The 20,310-nt window shown below is 44.4% G+C and overlaps 1 protein-coding gene across 1 annotated transcript in view; it reads right to left on the reverse strand.

Moving 5' to 3' along the window:
* LOC126481691 (osteoclast-stimulating factor 1-like) overlaps positions 1–20,265 on the reverse strand; it is a 78,358-nt gene extending 58,093 nt beyond the window's left edge. Inside the window, exon 1 of the mRNA XM_050105633.1 lies at positions 20,073–20,265. Coding sequence (XP_049961590.1) covers positions 20,073–20,130 — 58 coding nt within the window. The 5' untranslated portion in view covers positions 20,131–20,265. The remainder of the gene's footprint in view (positions 1–20,072) is intronic.
* Between the last annotated feature and the right edge of the window lie 45 nt (positions 20,266–20,310).

Below are 20,310 nucleotides of genomic sequence, written 5' to 3' on the forward strand. Positions count from 1 at the left end.
GCATCTACTCCATGGCATATGTGGGGAGTTGGCACAAGAATCAGCAGAGCGATCCCTGTGTTGTCAGGGTACATGGTGGCCCATCACAACTGACTGGCTACCATGGTGCTATGAGGTGCTAAGAAGTCCATGGTCATCATTGGCGCAGAAAGCTACACTGCATAGTGCATGGTGGAAAACACACCCAGGAAGGTGTCCTCACCCAAGAGATGGAGAATGATTGGTTGGTTGGTTGGTTTAATAGAGGGTGGAAGGGACCAAACTACGAGGTCATCGGTCCCTTGTTCCTAATAAAACAATGCCACAAGTGTGAGAGCAAAACGGACGAGAGATATAACACAAAACGGAAAGAAAGGAAAAACCACAAGAACGAAGGAAAGGCAGCAAACACTAAAAGGAGCAGAAGAGGACAAGAAAACAACAGAAAGACACTAGAACCAGAAGAGAGTAAAACAAGAAAGCAGATTACACTGGCTGGCTGACCACAAGAATAAAAAGGAAAAGCCAGCCACTCGGCAACGCATTAAAACTTCCACCCTAAAAGCACTAGGATGGAGGACACAGAGGGACAAAGGACATGCGCTAAAACCTACACAGAAGTATAAAACCCACTCTCATGGATAAAATGTAAAACTAAAGCTGCTGCTGAGGCATCGTCGCCCAACACTGAAGGTAGGGAGGTGGGAAAATTAAAAGTCAGCCGAAGAGCAGCTAAAAGTGGGCAGTCCAGCAAGAGGTGGCCGACTGTCGTTTGGGGGCCACAGTGACACAGAGGTGGGACCTTGTGACAGAGTAAGTAACCATGCGTTAGCTATGTATGGCCAATGAGGAACCGGCAGAGGACAACTGATTCCCTGCGAGAGGACCGCATGAAAGACTTCCACACATTCATCGTCTCCTTAATGACACACAGCTTGTTGTGCGTACTGTTATGCCATCCCATCTCCCAAAGCCTGAAAACCCTGCGGCATAAGACAGAATGCAGGTCAGCTTCGGAGACGCCCAATTCCAGAAGCGGTTTCTGCATTGCCTGTTTGGCAAGCCTGTTGGCAAGATCGTTGCCTGGGATTCCGAAGTGTCCTGGGGTTCACACAAACACCACTGAATGACTTGACCATTCCAGGGCATGGATGGTCTCTACCAGAGGATGGTGAGGGTTGCACTGGTTGATAGCTTGTAGGCTGCTCAATGAGTCAGTACACATAAGAAATGATGCGCCAGGGCATGACCAGATGTGCACAAGAGCACGAGGTATGGCCGCCAGCTCTGCAGTGAAAACACAGCAGCCATCTGGTAAGGACTGCTGTTCAATATGTCCTCCATGAACATACGCAAAGCACTTGTGACCATCAGCCATCGAGCCATCGGTGTAAACCACATCAGAGGCCCGGAACATGTCAAGAATCGAGAGGAAGTGACAGCAGATAGGGGTGGGTTTAATGGAGTCCTTAGGAACATGTGAAAGGTCCAGACGAAGATGTGGCCAAGGTGAACACCACGGTGGTGTACGTGAACGGACCACAAGTAGAGGTGGTAAAGGGAAGGACTCCAGTTCGGAGAGAAGGGACCGCACGCAAAATGCAATTGTAAGCCCTGACCTGGGCCGCCGACGTGGGAGATGGACCGCCGTGGGCGTGTAAAGGAGACAGTAATTCGGATGTTCCGGAGAACTACAAATGTGTGCAGCGTAACTGGCGAGCAGCTGTGTACATCTGATCTGCAATGGACGGACTCCAGCCTCCACCAGTACGCTGGTTACTGGACTTGTTCTAAAAGCTCCTGTCGCTAGTCGAACCCTGCAGTGGTGCACAGGGTCGAGTAAATGTAATGCTGAGGGATTGGACAAGGACTCTGTAGAGCAGCAGCAGCAGCAGCATATAGCAATCTGCACCCCTATTGGTGTTGCTCAGGTAACGGATGGCATTGAGGTACTCCCAGCAGTTCCACTCAAGCTGACAAAGATGAGGAAGCCACGTCAATCGAGTGTCAAAAACCAGTCCTAAGAATTCAATGTCTCCACTACAGTGAGTGGATTGTCAGGAAGATAAAGTTCTGGGTCCGGATGAACGGTATGAAGCTGACACACGACTTTGCGGCTGAAAACTGGAAGCCGTGGGCTAGAGCCCATGACTGCGCCTTGTGGATGGCTCCCTGTAGGTACCACTCAGCAACACCAGTACTGGAGCAGCAGTACAAAATGCAGAAATCATCTGCATACAGAGAAGGGGAGACGGAGGGCCCGACAGCTGCTGCTAGACCATTAATGGCCACAAAATAATAGAGACACTCAATAAAGAGCCCTGCAGGACTTCATTCTCCTGGATATGGGTGGAACTATGGGAGGCACCAACTTGGACACGGAAAGTACAGAGCGACAGGAAATTTTAGATAAAAATTGGGAGCGGGCCCTGGAGACCCCGCTCATACAATATGACAAGGATATGATGTCACCTGGTCATGTTGTATGCTTTACGTAAGTAAAAATGACGGCAACCAGGCTGTTCAGATGGCAGACTCAAGGGGCACAAGATTATCAGTGGTAGAGCGACCCAGGCGGAAGATGTCCTGACATGGAGCCAGTAGGCCATGTGACTCCAGGACCCAACCCAACCGCCGACACACCATACGTTCCAGCAGCTTACAAAGAATGTTGGTGAGACTGATGGGCAGATAGCTATCCACATCAAGCGGGTTTCTACTGGGTTTGAACACTGGAATTATGGTGCTCTCCCGCTGTTGCGATGGAAAGACGCCATCGCACCAGGCTTGTAGTCAGATGAGAGATATTTAATCATCTGACTGTGGATCCAGTTAGGCCCAGGAGATGTGTCAGGGCAGTGTGTAAGGGCACTGAGGAGCTCCTACTCTGTAAATAGGCCATTATAGGATTCATTGTGGCGTGTAGTGAATGAGAGGGCTTTCCCTTCCAGTCGCCACTTGAGAGAGAGAAAGGCTGGGAGAGGGGTAATTTTCCTACGCAGAGGCTCGAGCAAAGTGCTCAGCAAAGTGTTTGGCAATCGCGTTTGCGTCGGTAGATAATACGCCATTTATGGTACCACCAGGAACATCTGTTGGGGTCTGGTACCCGAAAAGACGTTTGATCTTTGCCCAGACTTGGGAAGGTGACATATGGCACCCAATGGTCAAGACATATCTTTTCCAACACCCCTGCTTCCGTTGTTTGATAAGTTGGCGAACGCAGGCACAAAACCATTTAAAGGATATGAGGTGCTCCAGGGAAGGGTGCCGCTTATGCCACTGTTGAGCTCACCGACACTCCTTAATTGCTTCAGCGACTTTCGGAGACCACCAAGGGACTGCCTTACACCGGGGGCACCCAAAAGAGCGAGGGATCGTGCTTTCTGCCACAGAAACAATTGCTGAAGTCACCTGCTCAACCATCACATCGATGTTTCCGTGTGCGGAAGATTCAGTGGTGACAGCAGAGGAGAAAGTTTCCCAATCTGCCTTGTTTAAAGTCCATCTGGGCAGGCATCCAGGGTCCTGAGGCCGGGGCAGTGACAGGAAGATGGGGAAGTGGTCACTACCACACAGATCATCATGTGCTCTCCAGTGGATAGATGGGAGAAGTCCTGGGCTGCAAATTGATAAATCAGTAGCCGAGTAACTACCATGAGCCACACTGAAATGTGTGGTGGCCCCAGTATTTAAGAGACAAAGGTCGATCTGAGACAGTAAAGTTTCGACATCTCTGCCTCAGACGGTAAGCACGGTGCCACTCCATAAGGGGTTATGGGCATCAAAATCTCCCAAAAGTAGGAAAGATTCAGGGAGTTGATCAATCAGTGCAGTTAATACATTCAGGGATACTGCACCATCTGGAGGAAGGTATACATTGCAAACAGTTATTTCCTGTGTTGTCCTTATTCTGACGTCACAACTTCAAGAGGGGTTTGAAGGGGCACAGTTTCACTACAGTCTGAGTTTAGGACATAAAAGCAAACTCCACCTGACACTCGATTACAAAGGCTATGGTTCCTGTAATATATCTAATAGCTGCGGAGGACAGGGGACCGCATTGCCGGGAACCAGATTTCCTGCAGGGCAATGCAGACAGCATGTGTAAAGCTTAACAGTTGCTGTAGCTCAGCCAAGCGATGGAAAAAACCACCGCAATTCTACTGGAGGATGACGTCATCATGAGACTGGGAAGGCATGGAACATTCAATGAGGCAGTTTACACCTCACGGTCACCTGCTGCCACTGACTTACGGCCTGAGCAGTTTATATCCATTGTGTCCAAGGGTCTGGCAAGATCTAGATCCTCAGTGGACGCCAGAATCTCCACCCAGTCCTCAGATGCAGAGCTTGTAGGTAGCAGTGGTGTGGGTGCCCCTGCAATTTCCTTGGTCTTAGGGTGGTTCTTTTTGGATTTCTCTCGCTGCTCCTTGGGTTTCCCTGGCTGGAGGACTCCACTGGCTCCGTCTCCGGGACTGAGGATGAGCATGAAGCCCTATGACCAGCTGCTTTTGGGCTCTTCAGCCACTGGTGGGTGTCATCTTTCCCACTAGCAAAAACCTGGGAAAGGAGTGACCCAAGGGACCCCTTCCTAGCAAGAGAAGCCGAAGAAGACTTGCGCTTCTCTGTCTTAAAAGTGGGGACAGACGTCGCCGATGGTTGGGGGAGTGTTGCTCCCAAATTAGGTAGTGTGGGAGCAACAGGGAGGGAAATTGTTGGACGGGAGGGATATGCCCCCCACCATCTAGGGGGAAGGTGTACTTCTGGCTCTGAGAGGTAACGGGGTTTGGCGGGAGCTGGTGGTGCCAGAACTGTTGTAGTGGCAGCATAAGACAATGTCATACATTACAGGATGTAGGTGTTTAAATTTTCTCTTAGCCTCAGTGTAGGTCAGTCAGTCCACGGTCTTGTACTCCAGGATTTTCCTTTCTTTCTGTAAAATTCTGAAGTCTGGAGAGGAAGGCAAATGGTGCTCTCCGCAGTTGACACAGATGTGACGCGGGGCACATGGAGTATTGGGATGTGATGGGCGTCCGCAATCTCGACATGTGACGCTGAAAGTACTGCGAGAAGACATATGAGCAAGTTTCCAGCACTTAATAAAGCACCACAGGGAGGGATATAGGGCTTTACTTCACAGCAGTAGACCATCACCTTGACCTTCTCGGGCAATGTATCACCCTCGAAGGCCAAGATGAAGGCACCACTGGCATCCTGATTATCCCTCAGACCCCAGTGCACATGTCGGATGAAATCTACACCTCGCCGCTCTAAATTTGCGCGCAGCTCATCGTCCGACTGCAAAAGAAGGTCCCTTTGAACTATGATACCCTGGACCATATTTAAGCTCTTATGGGGCGTGATGGTTATAGAAACATCCCTCAGCTTGTCACAAGTAAGTAACATCCGTGACTGGGCAGAGAATGCTGTTTTGATCGAGACTGACCAAGATCTCATTCTGGACAATCCCTCTACCTCCCCGAACTAAACTAAATGCTCAACAAAAAACTGATGCTTCATTGTCATGAAAGATTCCCCATCAGCTCTTGAACATACAAGGTACCAGGGAGAATAAGATCCGCTGCCATCCTTAGTCTGACGCTCCTCCCTTGGTGTGGCCAAGGAGGGGAACAATTTGGGGTCGTACTTCTGTGCGTTGAATTGAGCCTGTGAACACTTAGAGACTGCTGGTTTTCAGGACCAGCAAGAGATGATGGACTACGCTTCATCGCGTGTCATCTGCCCTGATGCCACCTACTCCGATCAGGGACCCTGCACTTTGGCACCACCTAGCCACAGCAAAGGCCACCTGGTAGGATGGTCATTGCCAGGAGTCCCGATGCCCCAGGGGATGGGCATCTACTCCATGGCATATGTGGGGAGTTAACTGCGCAGGCATCAGCAGAACAATCCCTGTGTGGTCAGGGGGGCTACAACCAACAGGGTACATGGTGGCCCCACCACAACGGACTGGCTACCATGCTGGATATCAGGTACAAAGAAGTCCATGGTCATCGTCAATGCAGAAAGCAACACTGCAAGGTGGTTGGTGGAAAACGTACCCAGGAAGGTGTCCTCGACCAAGAGATGGAGAATAAGCGGGACTGAAATGTGACAACAAGAAAGTGGGCTAAAGATTTCAATGCACAATGGACACGATGCACCATGTAAGGCACCCTTCCTTAATTGGCTCGCTCTTTGGGATAATTTTGCAGACTGGAGGTCAAACCCTACAGCGGACCATCACATAAAGGACAAAACATGAGAAACTCCTTTTAGTTGCCTCTTGCGACAGGCAGGAATACCTTGGGCCTATTCTTACCCCCGGACCCGCAGGGAGAGATGGAGAATGAGTGGGACTGCAATGCGCTGACGAGAAAGTGGACTAAGGGTCTCAATGCAGGATGGACATGATGCACCATGTAAGGCGCCCTTCCCCAATTGGCTCACTCTTCGGGAAAATTTAGAAAGATGGATGTCAAACCCGACAGGGGACTATCACATAAAGGCCGAAACTTGTGAGACTCCTTTTAGTTGCCTCTTACTGCAGGCGTGAATACCTCGGACCTATTCTAACCCCCAGACCCACAGGGACGGAAATGTCTTGTGTACACTCTTCTCTTTCTCCCTATGCTTTTCTATCAATAAGTGTGTGATATCGGTTGCATCTGTGGGTGCTACAGTCCTTAACTAATCCACTCTGGTCAGGTGTTACTGTGACAATGCTGCTTAACCTAACATCTAGCACTTGCTTGAATATTTTCAGTATGTCATTGAGGAATTGAACTGGGCAGTAAGTTGAGCAATTGCTTACATCTCCTTTACACTTCCAGATTCCAGCTGTTATGCTAGTTGTCCACAGGTACAGAAATTTGTTCTTGGTGATGACCTGGTTGAAAACTGTGGCATTCCGAGGATTTTCTGGAATTCCCTGGTACAGCCTAGCCCAGTTTTTTACCTTTTTTTTATCTTCTTAATGTAAGCCTTATAGCCTCGGTTATAATTAAGGGCATACGTCCAAAGATAGGGTCATGATTTGAAACTCATGGGAGCAGAGATTTGTTCTTTCTGATAATAACAACACAGTCTTACCACTGTAGAAAGATAGCTTGTTGGTCTCTAAACAGTTATTTTGTGGCTCCTTGACATGCACAATATGTCCAGTGTCCTGGGTTGAACGATTATGGAACCTGACAAGCTGATCATACAAATCCTGGTAGCATCCATCTTTTGCAGCAGCCTCTGCTCTTTTTGCTGCTAATTTCAGGACTCAATTTCGCAGAAGGCCAGTATCACGATGTATGTCCACCAAGTCCTAAAAGCTACTTTTCTCCCCTGGATTGTTGTTGTTGTTGTTGTGGTCTTCAGTCCTGAGACTGGTTTGATGCAGTTCTCCATGCTACTCTATCCTGTGCAAGTTTCTTCATCTCCCAGTACCTACTGCAACCTACATCCTTTTGAATCTGCTTAGTGTATTCATCTCTTGGTCTCCCTCTACGAAGCTTGATGCCTTAATACATGACCTACCAAGCGATCCCTTCTTCTAGTCAAGTTGTGCCACAAGCTTCTCTTCTCCACAATCCTATTCAATATCTCCTCATTAGTTATGTGATCTACCCATCTAATCGTCAGCATTCTTCTGTAGCACCACATTTCAAAAGCTTCTATCCTCTTCTTGTCCAAACTATTTATCGTCCATGTTTCACTTCCATACATGGCCACACTCCATACAAATACTTTCAGAAATGACTTCCTGACACTTAAATCTATATTCGACGTTAACAAATTTCTCTTCTTCAGAAATGCTTTCCTTGTCATTGCCAGTCTACATTTTATATCTTCTCTATGTCAACCATCATCAGTTATTTTGCTCCCCAAATAGCAAAATTCCTTTACTACTTTAAGTGCCTCATTTCCTAATCTAATTCCCTCAGCATCACCCGACTTAATTCGACTACATACCATTATCCTCGTTTTGCTTCTGTTGATGTTCATCTTATATCCTCCTTTCAAGACACTATCCATTCTGCTCAACTGCTCTTCCCAGTCCTTTGCTGTCTCTGACAGAATTACAATGTCATCGGCAAACTCAAAATTTTTATTACTTCTCCATGGATTTTAATACCTACTCCGAATTTTTCTTTTGTTTCCTTCACTGCTTGCTAAATATAAAGATTGAATAACATCGGGGATAGGCTACAATCCTGTCTCACTCCCTTCCCAACCACTGCTTCCCTTTCATGCCCCTCGACTCTTATAACTGCCATCTGATTTCTGTACAAATTGTAAATAGCCTTTCGCTCCCTGTATTTTACACCTGCCACCTTCAGAATTCGAAAGAGAGTATTCCAGTCAACATTGTCAAACGCTTTCTCTAAGTCTACAAATGCTAGAAATGTAGGTTTGACTTTCCTTAATCTAGCTTCTAAGATAAGTCGTAGGGTCAGTATTGCCTCACGTGTTCCATTATTTCTACGGAATCCAAACTGATCTTCCCCGATGTCAGCTTCTACTAGTTTTTCGATTCGTCTGTAAAGAATTCGCGGTAGTATTTTGAGCAGCTGTGGCTTATTAAACTGATTATTCGGTAATTTTCACATCTGTCAGCACCTGCTTTCTTTGGGATTGGAATTATTATATTCTTCTTCAAGTCAGGGTATTTCGCCAGTCTCATACATCTTGCTCACCAGATGGTAGAGTTTTGTCAGGACTGGCTCTCCCAAGGTCGTCAGTAGTTCTAATGGAATATTGTCTACTCCCGGGGCATTGTTTCGACTCAGATATTTCAGTGCTCTGTCAAAATCTTCACACAGTATCCTATCTCCCATTTCATCTTCATCTACCTCCTCTTCCATTTCCATAATATTGTCCTCAAGTACATTGCCCTTGTATAGACCCTCTATATACTCCTTCCACCTTTCTGCTTTCCCTTCTTTGCTTAGAACTGGGTTTCCATCTGAGCCCTTGATATTCATACAAGTGGTTCTCTTTTCTCCAAAGGTCTCTTTAATTTTCCTGTAGGCAGTATCTATCTTACCCCTAGTGAGATAAGCCTCTAGATCCTTACATTTATCCTCTAGCCATCCCTACTTAGCCATTTTGCACTACCTGTCAATCTCATTTTTGAGACGTTTGTATTCCTTTTTGCCTGCTCCATTTACTGCATTTTTATATTTTCCTCCTTTCATCAATTAAATTCAATATTTCTTCTGTTACCTAAGGAGTTCTACTAGCCCTTGTCTTTTTACCTACTTGATCCTCAGCTGCCTTCAGTACTTCATCCCTCAAAGCTACCCATTCTTCTTCTACTGTACTACTTTCCCCCATTCCTGTTAATTGTTCCGTTATGCTCTCCCTGAAACTCTGTATAACCTCTGGTTTAGTCAGTTTATCCAGTTCCCATCTCCTTAAATTCCCACCTTTTTGCAGTTTCTTCAGTTTTAATCTACAGTTCATAACCAATAGATTGTGGTCAGAGTCGACATCTGCCCCTGGAAATGTCTTACAATTTAAAACCTGGTTCCTAAATCTCTGTCTTACCATTACATAATCTATCTGAAACCTGTCAGTATCTCCAGGCTTCTTCCATGTATACAGCCTTCTTTTATGATTCTTGAACCAAGAGTTAGCTATAATCAAGTTGTGCTTTGTGCAGAATTCTACCAGGCGGCTTCCTCTTTCATTTCTTAGCCCCAAACCATATTCACCGACTACGTTTCCTTCTCTCCCTTTTCCTACTACCGAATTCCAGTCACCCATCACTATTAAATTTTCATCTCCCTTCACTATTGAATAATTTCTTTGATTCCATCATACATTTCTTCAATTTCTTCGTCATCTGCAGAGCTAGTTGGCATATAAACTTTTACTACTGTAGTAGGTGTGGTCTTCGTGTCTATCTTGACCACAATAATGCGTTCACTATGCTGTTTGTAGTTAACTTACCCGCACTCCTATTTTCCTATTCATTATTAAAGCTAGTCCTGCATTACCCCTATTTGATTTTGTATTCATGATCCTGTATTTGCCTGACCAAAAGTCTTGTTCCTCCTGCCACCGAACTTCACTATTCCCACTATATCTAACTTTAACCCATCCATTTCCCTTTTTAAATTTTCTAACCTACCTGCCCTATTAAGGGATCTGACATTCCACACTCTGGTCCGTAGAACGCCAGTTTTCTTTCTCCTGATAACGACGTCCTCTTGAGTAGTCCCCGCCCGGAGATCCGAATGGGGGACTATTTTACCTCCGGAATATTTTACCCAAGAGAACGCCATCATCATTTAATCATACAGTAAAGCTGCATGCCCTCGGGAAAAATTACGTCTGTAGTTTCCCCAAGCTTTCAGCCGTTCGCAGTACCAGCACAGCAAGGCTGTTTTGGTTAGTGTTACAAGGCCAGATCAGTCAATCATCCAGACTGTTGCCCCTACACCTACTGAAAAGGCTGCTGCCCCTCTTCAGGAACCACGTGTTTGTCTGGCCTCTCAACAGATACCCCTCCATTGTGGTTGCACCTACAGTACGGCTATCTGTATCGCTGAGGCATGCAAGCCTCCCCACCAACGGCAAGGTCCATGGTTCACGGGGGGGTCCCCTGGATTACCTGCTGGATTTCACTGTCCCATCACTTGGTCTATTTGTCAATGTATTTTCAGCCTGGTAATTTTTTCTGCAGGGTTTCTTTTGCAGTATCCATTTCACAGCATCTTTCCATATATATCATATTAACTGATAAAGCTATATTGCAAAGCTTGTTAAAAGAAAAAGAAAAGCTTTGCCGTTCTGACCCAAACAGACCAACTGGGTCCGATCAATTGAGTGCCATGTCACCCATCAGCTAATGGCGTTACCTGGATGCAGTGTGCAATGTCATGTTTTCAGCCGGTCATTCTCCTGACCATCGTCAGATTAACAGACATGGAGCTTCTACTACACAGTCATGCAGTTTCTCAATTATCACAAAGCTGAATGTACTGCATTCCAGTCCTCCCACCAAGGAAAAATCCCTGGCAGTATCAGGGATTGAAAACGGGTCCTCCGCATGGAAGTCATCTACACTGACCACTTGGCTGCATAGACAGATGAGAAGTTGGTCAAAATGCATTAATTTGTTCTGTTGGGCACCCATTCTCTGCATCTGATTCACTCAGATACTATCTTGGATGTCTTTGGTTGTTAGGCATTTTTCAGATATCACGGATAAACATGATGTATTGGGGAGCGATGATGTTGTCCTATAGAATAACTTTGGTATCGGTTGCCATCTTCAGATCTTGTTGCTAAAGCATCCAGTAACTGATACGGGTAGTGACCTCATCTGGTACTGGTAGCTATGAGTGCTATCCTTTCTTGACATACATGTTGGTCAAGACCAGGTCATGAACAACACTGCACGTTCCCAGAATGCGACATCCATCATCATTTTGCAGGCTTATATATTCTCAATAACATTGCTCATATCCTTCCCACTGACATCCAATACGTCCATTTAAGCCTCCACCAAGGATAGTGGACTCATCATGGGGAGCTGGTGGAAGATGAGCATCAAGACTTTTCTGGAATCCATCCTCAACCTCCCCTCTGTATTAAGTTTGAGATGCATAGGAAGATATGGTGTGGACAGTTCTTGATGCTATACATCAATTTTGACAGTCAATAGCCAATTTGACACTCTGTGAGTGCTTGTGATGTTGCAGTAGTGTAGGTTGACCATTAATGCCTCACCATTCCTTCTTGTACCAATACCATGGTATACGACTTTGTCCCCATCCCCAATTCTTTTTGTTTCAAACCTCTCCATCTAGTCTTCTATATGGAGGCAATGTCAACACATTTATTTTCATGCATTTATAATTGCTAACGATGTTACAATACCAAGTGTAGTAAATGTAAGTCTTAAAAAATTACCGAGCGAGGTGGCGCAGTGGTTAGCACACTGGACTCGCATTCGGGAGGACGACGGTTCAATCCCGTCTCTGGCCATCCTGATTTAGGTTTTCCGTGATTTCCCTAAATCGTTTCAGGCAAATGCCGGGATGGTTCCTTTGAAAGGGCATGGCCGATTTCCTTCCCAATCCTTCCCTCGCCCGAGCTTGCGCTCCGTCTCTAATGACCTCGTTGTCGACGGGACGTTAAACACTAACCACCACCACCATCTTAAAAAATTTATCAGTTCATAAGTCAATCAAGAATCTATCCCTTGTAAGATGCGAGATCAGTACTACGATATCTTCTAATAAGAATTCTGTATCCCTATTGTTTTAGAGGGGGCTTAAATTGCCTTCCTCTAAAAGTTCAGAAATGTACGTTTTTGAGGAAATCAAGTTACCTCTTGCAAGTGGAGTTCCTAAAAAACATAAGCCATGCTTCTGTGTGCATTTCCACAGCTTAGGAGCATGCAAATGAGGACAGATACTTGTAAAGTAACAGTAAGTAATCACAAAATGTAGCTGTGAAATATTTTTGAACAACTGAATGATATTTATGGATAAAGTGTTTAGTCAACCAAAATCGTGGTAATACCATTTAGTTTCAGATGACTAGCTACCGGTATAAAATAATTTGAAGAGGAACCTACACAATCCAACAATGTAGAAAATAGAGTATTAACCACAGCAGACAAACTGTTTTAGGTCTAATTTCATCAGAATCATTAGTACTTAAATCATGTTTGCATTTTACAGAATCGAATAGAAGCACCTATTGATGATGATGCAAGGTACTGCAACATGTTTGGGTACTTAAAAGCAACAGTTGTTAACATAATAGGTGGACCTGTATTCCCATAATTTGATCTGCAAATACAGCTACTACTAGAGATTCAAAACTAAACTGTTATTATCAACACTAAAAGGTAAAAATCTTGAACTGAATTTGGATCCACTCTGATCCACTATCACCAGCCAACATTGAAAACTAGCTAGTTACCATTTACAACCCACTGTCAAAAAGTGACTAAAAATAAACAAAACATTTGTTAAAGTAGTCTTAACAGGAACTGTGGCTGTATGATACCCCTTGTAAATACATTACTTTCTTTGACACAGCTAGTCAGTTGTCACTGTTGTTCTGTATTGATATAAATAATATTTTATTAAAATGTGGGTTACACAAAAGCGGTGTCATGCGGTGTATCGACCAGTGCAGAGAGAATGCACAGCAAAGCAGTATCATGAGGCACCAATGAGATGTTAGGAAGAAGCCATGCCTCTCACAGTTCTGAGGCACCACCGCTGTGCCTCTGCCCTGAAATAGTGTCGCCAGTAGCTAAGAGCACAGTTATGTTCAAAGTCAGATCCTGTCTGCTTCCAGGAAATTCCTATCGGAGTAACATCATTGTGCTGTCTACTCTCCGTCACTCCGCCTGTGTCAACTATCAGGCAGCGAAGAAAGTTCCGTCTCCTGTGAACGGTACCTATGTGTCAGTGCTCTCAGAACTATGTCAACAAGTGTCTATGAACTTGTGTCTTCTAGTGACTGTAGTTACGCACCAGTACGACCATCACGAACATGTATCAATTAGCTGCTCCATAATTGTGGCTCTTAGTGTGCTCTGAACAGCAAGTCCACATGTGCAGTTTCACAGCTACAGCCGAGCTTGGCAAGCAAATGTAAGTTTTGTTGTAATTAATAAACTATTACTTATTCACTGTTCTAATTAACTGTATTATTATTAGACACCTCAGTGTCCCAAAATTTGGACACAGCAACTAAAGTGACATCAAGGATGCAGCTCGCAATTAGCACACTGTGGCATATTGTGTAAGTAACCCTTTCTTGCAGCAGCGCTATTTTTCTGTTTGTGTGTGTGTTGTTATACGGTGTGTTCACAAGTCACTTCCAGATGTGTCTTTAATGCAAGCTATACAGTTGCAGGGACAAAGGGTTGAACAATTATTACAAGTACTACATGGAACTGTGGCAACACCACAACTGCTGCCCCAGCCTATTTGATTGGAAACAACTCAACAAATGGTTCAAGTGCCTACATTCAGAGTATTTCTCAGGCAAATCAAAGACTGGGCTGATTATGTCGCAGTTGACGGCACATTTCAAATCCTACAGCGTAGCAGGTATCCATCGTCTTTAACATTTTCTTTCCGCCACAGGCTCAGATGTATTCAGGTTTCCAGATCGCAAATGTCATGAGATCCCCTGTGATGAGTTAGTTCACAAACTGTCAAATCATTTTAAATCACAAGTGCATGAGGCGGCAGCTCATTACAAGTTTAATATGAAAACAGCAGCCGGGACAGTCTTCCAAACAGTGGATAACAGAACTTCATAGCCTTACTAGGAAATTTCACTTTCAGTGTCTATGTAGGTTAAGCAACAATGACATTATGATGAGAGATGCAATTACTCATTACATGTGTGATTCCCGTATTTGTGCCGCCGTACTAAAAACCCTGACCTTAGTATCATATTGTCAATTATTGCATCACAAGACATTGTCGATGTAACTGAGCACGATTCAAGCACCTGCAATATCTATTGCCCAAAGTAAGACAGTTCAGGGGCCAATCCCTACCTGCTCAGGTCACGTGTTGCCCCTGGCAGCACGGCCGTCTCCACAGCTGGAGACGCCCACAGATGTTGACCTGGTGCTACCGCCATCGTCACAGTTGTGTTGGCATCTCGGGATCCAGCCAGCAACAGGGTCACACCCGGTCATCCAATGGGAAGGTCTGGAGGGCCCAGATGTTGTCTACTGCTGTCCACCTATTGCACCATCTGCCTCTGCACCTATAACCACCAACGCGCAACCTGTTGTTGGTTTCCTGGTCGGTGTTTCCAGCCACATCAGGGTCTGGATGAGTGCTAGGTACTGACTGAAGTTTCACCACCGACTGCCGCAACTATGCCGGCACTCCATCCTTCACCCCTACCTTCGTGTCCCATCTCCATATCTGATGCCGAGACTGAAGTTTGGGGGTAAGGCATACAGTATCATTGAGTATAGAGCAGCATAAGAAATATTGACCACTGCAGAGACACTACACAGCAAAGCATGCCTCTGCCCTGAAATGGTGTCACCAGAGGCCAGGAGGGCCGTTCTGAATGAGGCTGGATCGTCCCCACTTTCAGTAAGCTCCTGCCACAGTAACATCGTTGAACTGCCTACTCACTGTGATACAGTCCATGTCAACTGTCGGGGAGTGAAGAAACTTCTGTCTACTGTGAACTGTGCCTACACACCAATGCTGTCAGAACTGTTTGAACAAGCATGTATGGACTAGTGTTTTCTGGTGACTATTGTGAACCACAGTATGACCATTATGAACTTTTATCAATCAGCCACTCAGTAATTGTGGCTCATTTAGCATGTTATGAACCGCAAGCCCACACATGCAATTTCATAGCTACAGAGGAGTCTGGCAAGCCAAGATAATTGTTGTAATTAATAATGTACTATTTATTCAGTGTCCTAATTAACTGTATTATTGCTACCCACCTCAATGTCCCAGAAGTCAGACACAACACATATATGTGAACACGACAAGCCACGTATGTAGATGAGCCCTCACACTAGAACAACTCATGTATTGCAGAGCAGTGTCCTATCTGTATACACATTAAAATCATTTTATTTCACCACATTGGCCAGCAGAAGGATCGCCACAGCTGAATCACTGAGATGAACCATAGCCTGTTGTCCCTCAGCTTCAACCACTATTTCTCCCTGTGACGAAATGGCCCATTTCTTGAGGTCAGATCATAAATGTTCACTCTGGATGATGGCCAATGATATGAAATCCTAGTAAATTCATGTCCCTTACCTTTTTTTTGGGTAAGTTAAAAAGCTGACTTCAATGATTAAAATTTGCACTTGCTCCATCCTGAGCAAAAAAGTAAAATGCATCTTGTCTCAAAATTCCTCCAACCACAAAAATACCACTTACAACAAGTGAGTAGCGTTGCCTGGCCAGATAAGGAGTGGAATACAGCAGAGAAAACAGAAAGAATGTACAATTTTATGGTGACATATACTGAAAATTTTTTTTCGCGCTTCTTGTCATGTCAAAAGGTTAAGAATGCACAACCCTTTGGAGGGGAGCTCCTGGGACCATTGTCAAGTGCTGACTGTCAAGCGATTACTGCTGCTAGCCTTATATAGCTGGGTGATATACAAAAAGCGACAGAGGAAAAATATTTGACAACACCCTCAATAAAGAAGAGGGCCTGCAACAGAGCAGCTTTGGACCCAGACATAGGAAGGTTCATGAATACATTACAATGTATGGGGCTGGAGTGAGTACCAGTGACACCACAGACAGCAGTGGGGCTATTTAAGGACAGCAGCAACACATCATATGACTGTTACCACTGACAATGGCTGAAGAGAACTCAGCCAAAAGCTAGTGGGTATTGCTAATCGTCTAACATGACTGGAAGATAGAGAAAATTTTATCAACAGAAAGAAGACTGGAACCTTATTCGTGGTTGTAAACTCATTTATTGTTATATTCTTCACCCTGAACACTGTGAGGTTTTCAGCAGACACTCGGCATTTGATTCATCCCAGAGCAACTAGTCTGTCCCTAATTTCAAAGATACAATGATATTTCCACCATACTGTTTCAGTATTCAAAGACAGACAGCTAGCTGTGGAGCATCCAGTTTGTCTCCTGACCATCCACAATAACAGCTTCCTTTCAGAAATTGCTCTTTCTGTCAGGTAGATCCAGATGGGGAAATGTTTACATGAGTGTTAAGTCATCAAGCATTTACTACTGAGTGGAGTCTGAAAGGACAACAGAAAATAAAACACCACCACTGGCAGCAAATCAAGCAATCAAGTGCATGTTATAACCTGTTTTGAGAAGACTTCTGGTACAAACTGTTTCTCAATCATTCAACCTCTGGAATGAATGTTGGTAGATTCCCACCTTGTGTGAATAACCTATACCAGTAGGAATGGTTGTGGGTATTATGAACTAAGCTAAGACAGAGCCTCTCTATTCAGTTTCATTTGGTGCAAATAAATGTTTCACATTATAATGTTACATGGAATGTGCACTTTTACAGCAAGTGCTTTGGTAACTGGTATGGGGAGGGGGGGGGGGGAGATGTGAGATGCAGTGTGACTGCTGACTTCTGCAAAGATAGGATGGATCCACAAGTGTTTTGTATGCAATTTCCTTTTTAGACTGACTGCATCTCCTTCCAATGAACTGAAGTCTGCCGCCTGCTTTACCTACAACTGAGCCCATTGGATCATTACATTTTATATCCAAAGAAAGCTGGGTGATGGGCTAGCACTTTAACCTGGGACCTTTGCCTTCCAGGAGCAAGTACACTACCGACTAAACTATCCAAGATTAACTCGTGACCCGCCTCATAGCTTTACTTCTGCTAGTACTTCATCTCCTACCCTCTCCTGCATACCTTGCGCAACTACACTGATGGAACAAACATAATGTGGAGATATGGCTTAGCCACAGCCTGGGGGATAGTTTCCAGAATGAAGTTTCAGTCTGCAGTGGACTGTGCACTGATTTCAAACTCCCTGGCAGATTAAAACTTTGCTGGGCTGGGACTTGATTCTGGAACCTTTGCCTTTTGTGAGCAAGTGTGAGACTGACTGAGTTATCCAAGCACGACTGCCGGTGGCTGTGACTAAGCCATGTCTCCAGTGTCCTCTTTTCCAGAAGTACTAATCCCACAAGGTATGTAGAACAACTTCTGTGAAGTACGGAAGGTAAGAGATGAGGTACTGGTAGAAGTAAAGCTGTCAGGGCAGGTCACAAGTCACGCTTGGATACCTGATTTTGTAGAACACTTGTCCATGAAAGGCACTGCAGGCACATGACATGGTAAGGAAAGCATATAAGCAGATCAGAAATGAGGGGGGAATCATTCTACAAAAAAATAAGTTACAAATGGGGAAATCCACTAACATAAGTGACTTTTACAGAGGGCAGAATGTTACTGTTCAGTGCCTGGGAAATGGTGAGGCTGGAAATGTCTCCAGTGTCCTCTTTTCCAGAAGTACTAATCCCACAAGGTATGTAGAACAACTTCTGTGAAGTACGGAAGGTAAGAGATGAGGTACTGGTAGAAGTAAAGCTGTCAGGGCAGGTCACAAGTCACGCTTGGATACCTGATTTTGTAGAACACTTGTCCATGAAAGGCACTGCAGGCACATGACATGGTAAGGAAAGCATATAAGCAGATCAGAAATGAGGGGGGAATCATTCTACAAAAAAATAAGTTACAAATGGGGAAATCCACTAACATAAGTGACTTTTACAGAGGGCAGAATGTTACTGTTCAGTGCCTGGGAAATGGTGAGGCTGGTTGACTGTTTGCATGCTACTTTCATGAGCATCAACTGAAAGTGGTAGACAGACAGTGAAACCGTGAGTAGCGACAATGTGTCCGATATCCATGCCTCATTACAGAAAGTGCAGATTGGAGACTTGCCCATTCTGTAAAGCACGATAGGCAAAGATATGTGTGAGATCTGATGACAGAGTAGCAGATTCACAATCAAACTGTGAACTTTCAGCCTAGCCTACAACTCAGGCTACACTACAGATTAGAATGTCACAGCATCAAAGATTTCACATTCACATTAGTTTGCTTTGCCAACTCACAATCAAACTTTTAGCTTCCAAAGTAACCTAAATCATCCAGTATCTATAGGTCCAATTGCCCCTGGTACGGTATCATCCTCTGATCTCAGTAGTTAAGCCATGATCCCCTTTCCCTCATATGTACAATGTTCCACTGCAGCTCAGCACTCTGCAGTACAATGTTCACTGAAGCACACCCATAACTTAAAAGCTCATTTTGTTTCATTTTGGTCTTATTATTTTATGTTTTCATGATTTTGGTTTTTAAGATACCTAAGTTCTCAGTTCATCTATGACTTCCTAAGGCTCATGAAGACGCTCCTATGTCTGGTAGAATTATTCTTGCGGGACTGCCTTTAAATATTCTTTGGTAACAGGATGAATATTTCTTTGTTTAAATTGCTTAAGTATTTTAATTTAAATATTGTTTTGTGGGCTGTGGTACAAGCTTGTGACCAGAATATCGTTGCAGCACAAGGAGAGGGAGGGTTGCCACCCCCTCACCTGGTCACCTTTTACCCCAGGGAAAGATCCCCGATTATCATCATGGCAGCTCTCTCTCTCTCTCTCTCTCTCTCTCTCTCTCTCTCTCTCTCCCCCCCCCCCCCCCCCTCTTTTTTTAATGCTTATTTCTGCCAAATTGATTAAATCAAACAGAGCACTAATTTCGTTGTACACTGTCCATCAAACCAGTATGTAGTACTAGTAAATGACATCTTAAGTATTGCAGTAAATGATCTGCTTGACAGGGTAACTTAAGGATCTTAAAAGAGCAAAATATAAATATGGAGGGACAATAAGACTGAATCAGTACCCGGTACACTTAACAACGAAGGAGTAGTACATGGATGTTAATATGAAAAGTGATAAACATCTAATGTAGAATACAGGTATCACTGGATAGGCTTCATGTAACCAATATACAATATAAATATTAGACAGAGGATTTCTACCTATGTATATGGTACGGCTAAAGTGGGGGTTAATGGACATTTAAAAGGATCTTTTGCATCCAGATGATAAAGTTTCACAACTGCTGTTACGGATTATCCCGGTTTTAGAAGAAAAACGTATTTGTGGTACTCTACATTCCTCTGACTGTCAGAGCCTGCTGTCACTCATTTACTGATAACTAGGCCTATGTTATTCACACACGTCGTGGCAGTACCACAATTAGCCAAGTTTTTTTTTAAAAAAAAATCTCTTCTTTTCGTTCCACGCTCTCCACAATCAGAATGGTTTCTTTAATACTTAAAAAGTGAAATGTTATTTCCTATTGTATCCGGAACCCTCTTTATTTACCATGATCACCTCATTTTTTTCCAATTTTGTGCATGTAAAAATTATTAAACTACCCACTCAGAGCATATCTTTTCAAGGAGGATTAAATCCACGCATCCTCTCAAGGATACGAGCGTTTCAATTTTCATGGGCATGTCACTTGTTGACTAGATGGACTGTAACAAAACGAAACCAATAGCATCTTTAGAGACAAAAGAAATTACTCACCGGGTTTAGGAATAGGTTTTGGTGGAGCAGGTCGGGTGGCGGATAATTTTGCAGCCATTATGTTTTTTAGACAACAGATTGACACATTAGCGTTATCTAACACTGCAAAACCGCTGTACGTCCATGACAACACTGCACACTGCACAGTGTAGGAAGCGTACAACACACAACACGCCACCCAAAACCGCAGAGATAAAGACAAAAAATTATCATTGACTTGTATTAATATAGGCATACA

Source organism: Schistocerca serialis, chromosome 5 (assembly GCF_023864345.2).
Source record: "Schistocerca serialis cubense isolate TAMUIC-IGC-003099 chromosome 5, iqSchSeri2.2, whole genome shotgun sequence".
NCBI lineage: Eukaryota > Metazoa > Arthropoda > Insecta > Orthoptera > Acrididae > Schistocerca > Schistocerca serialis.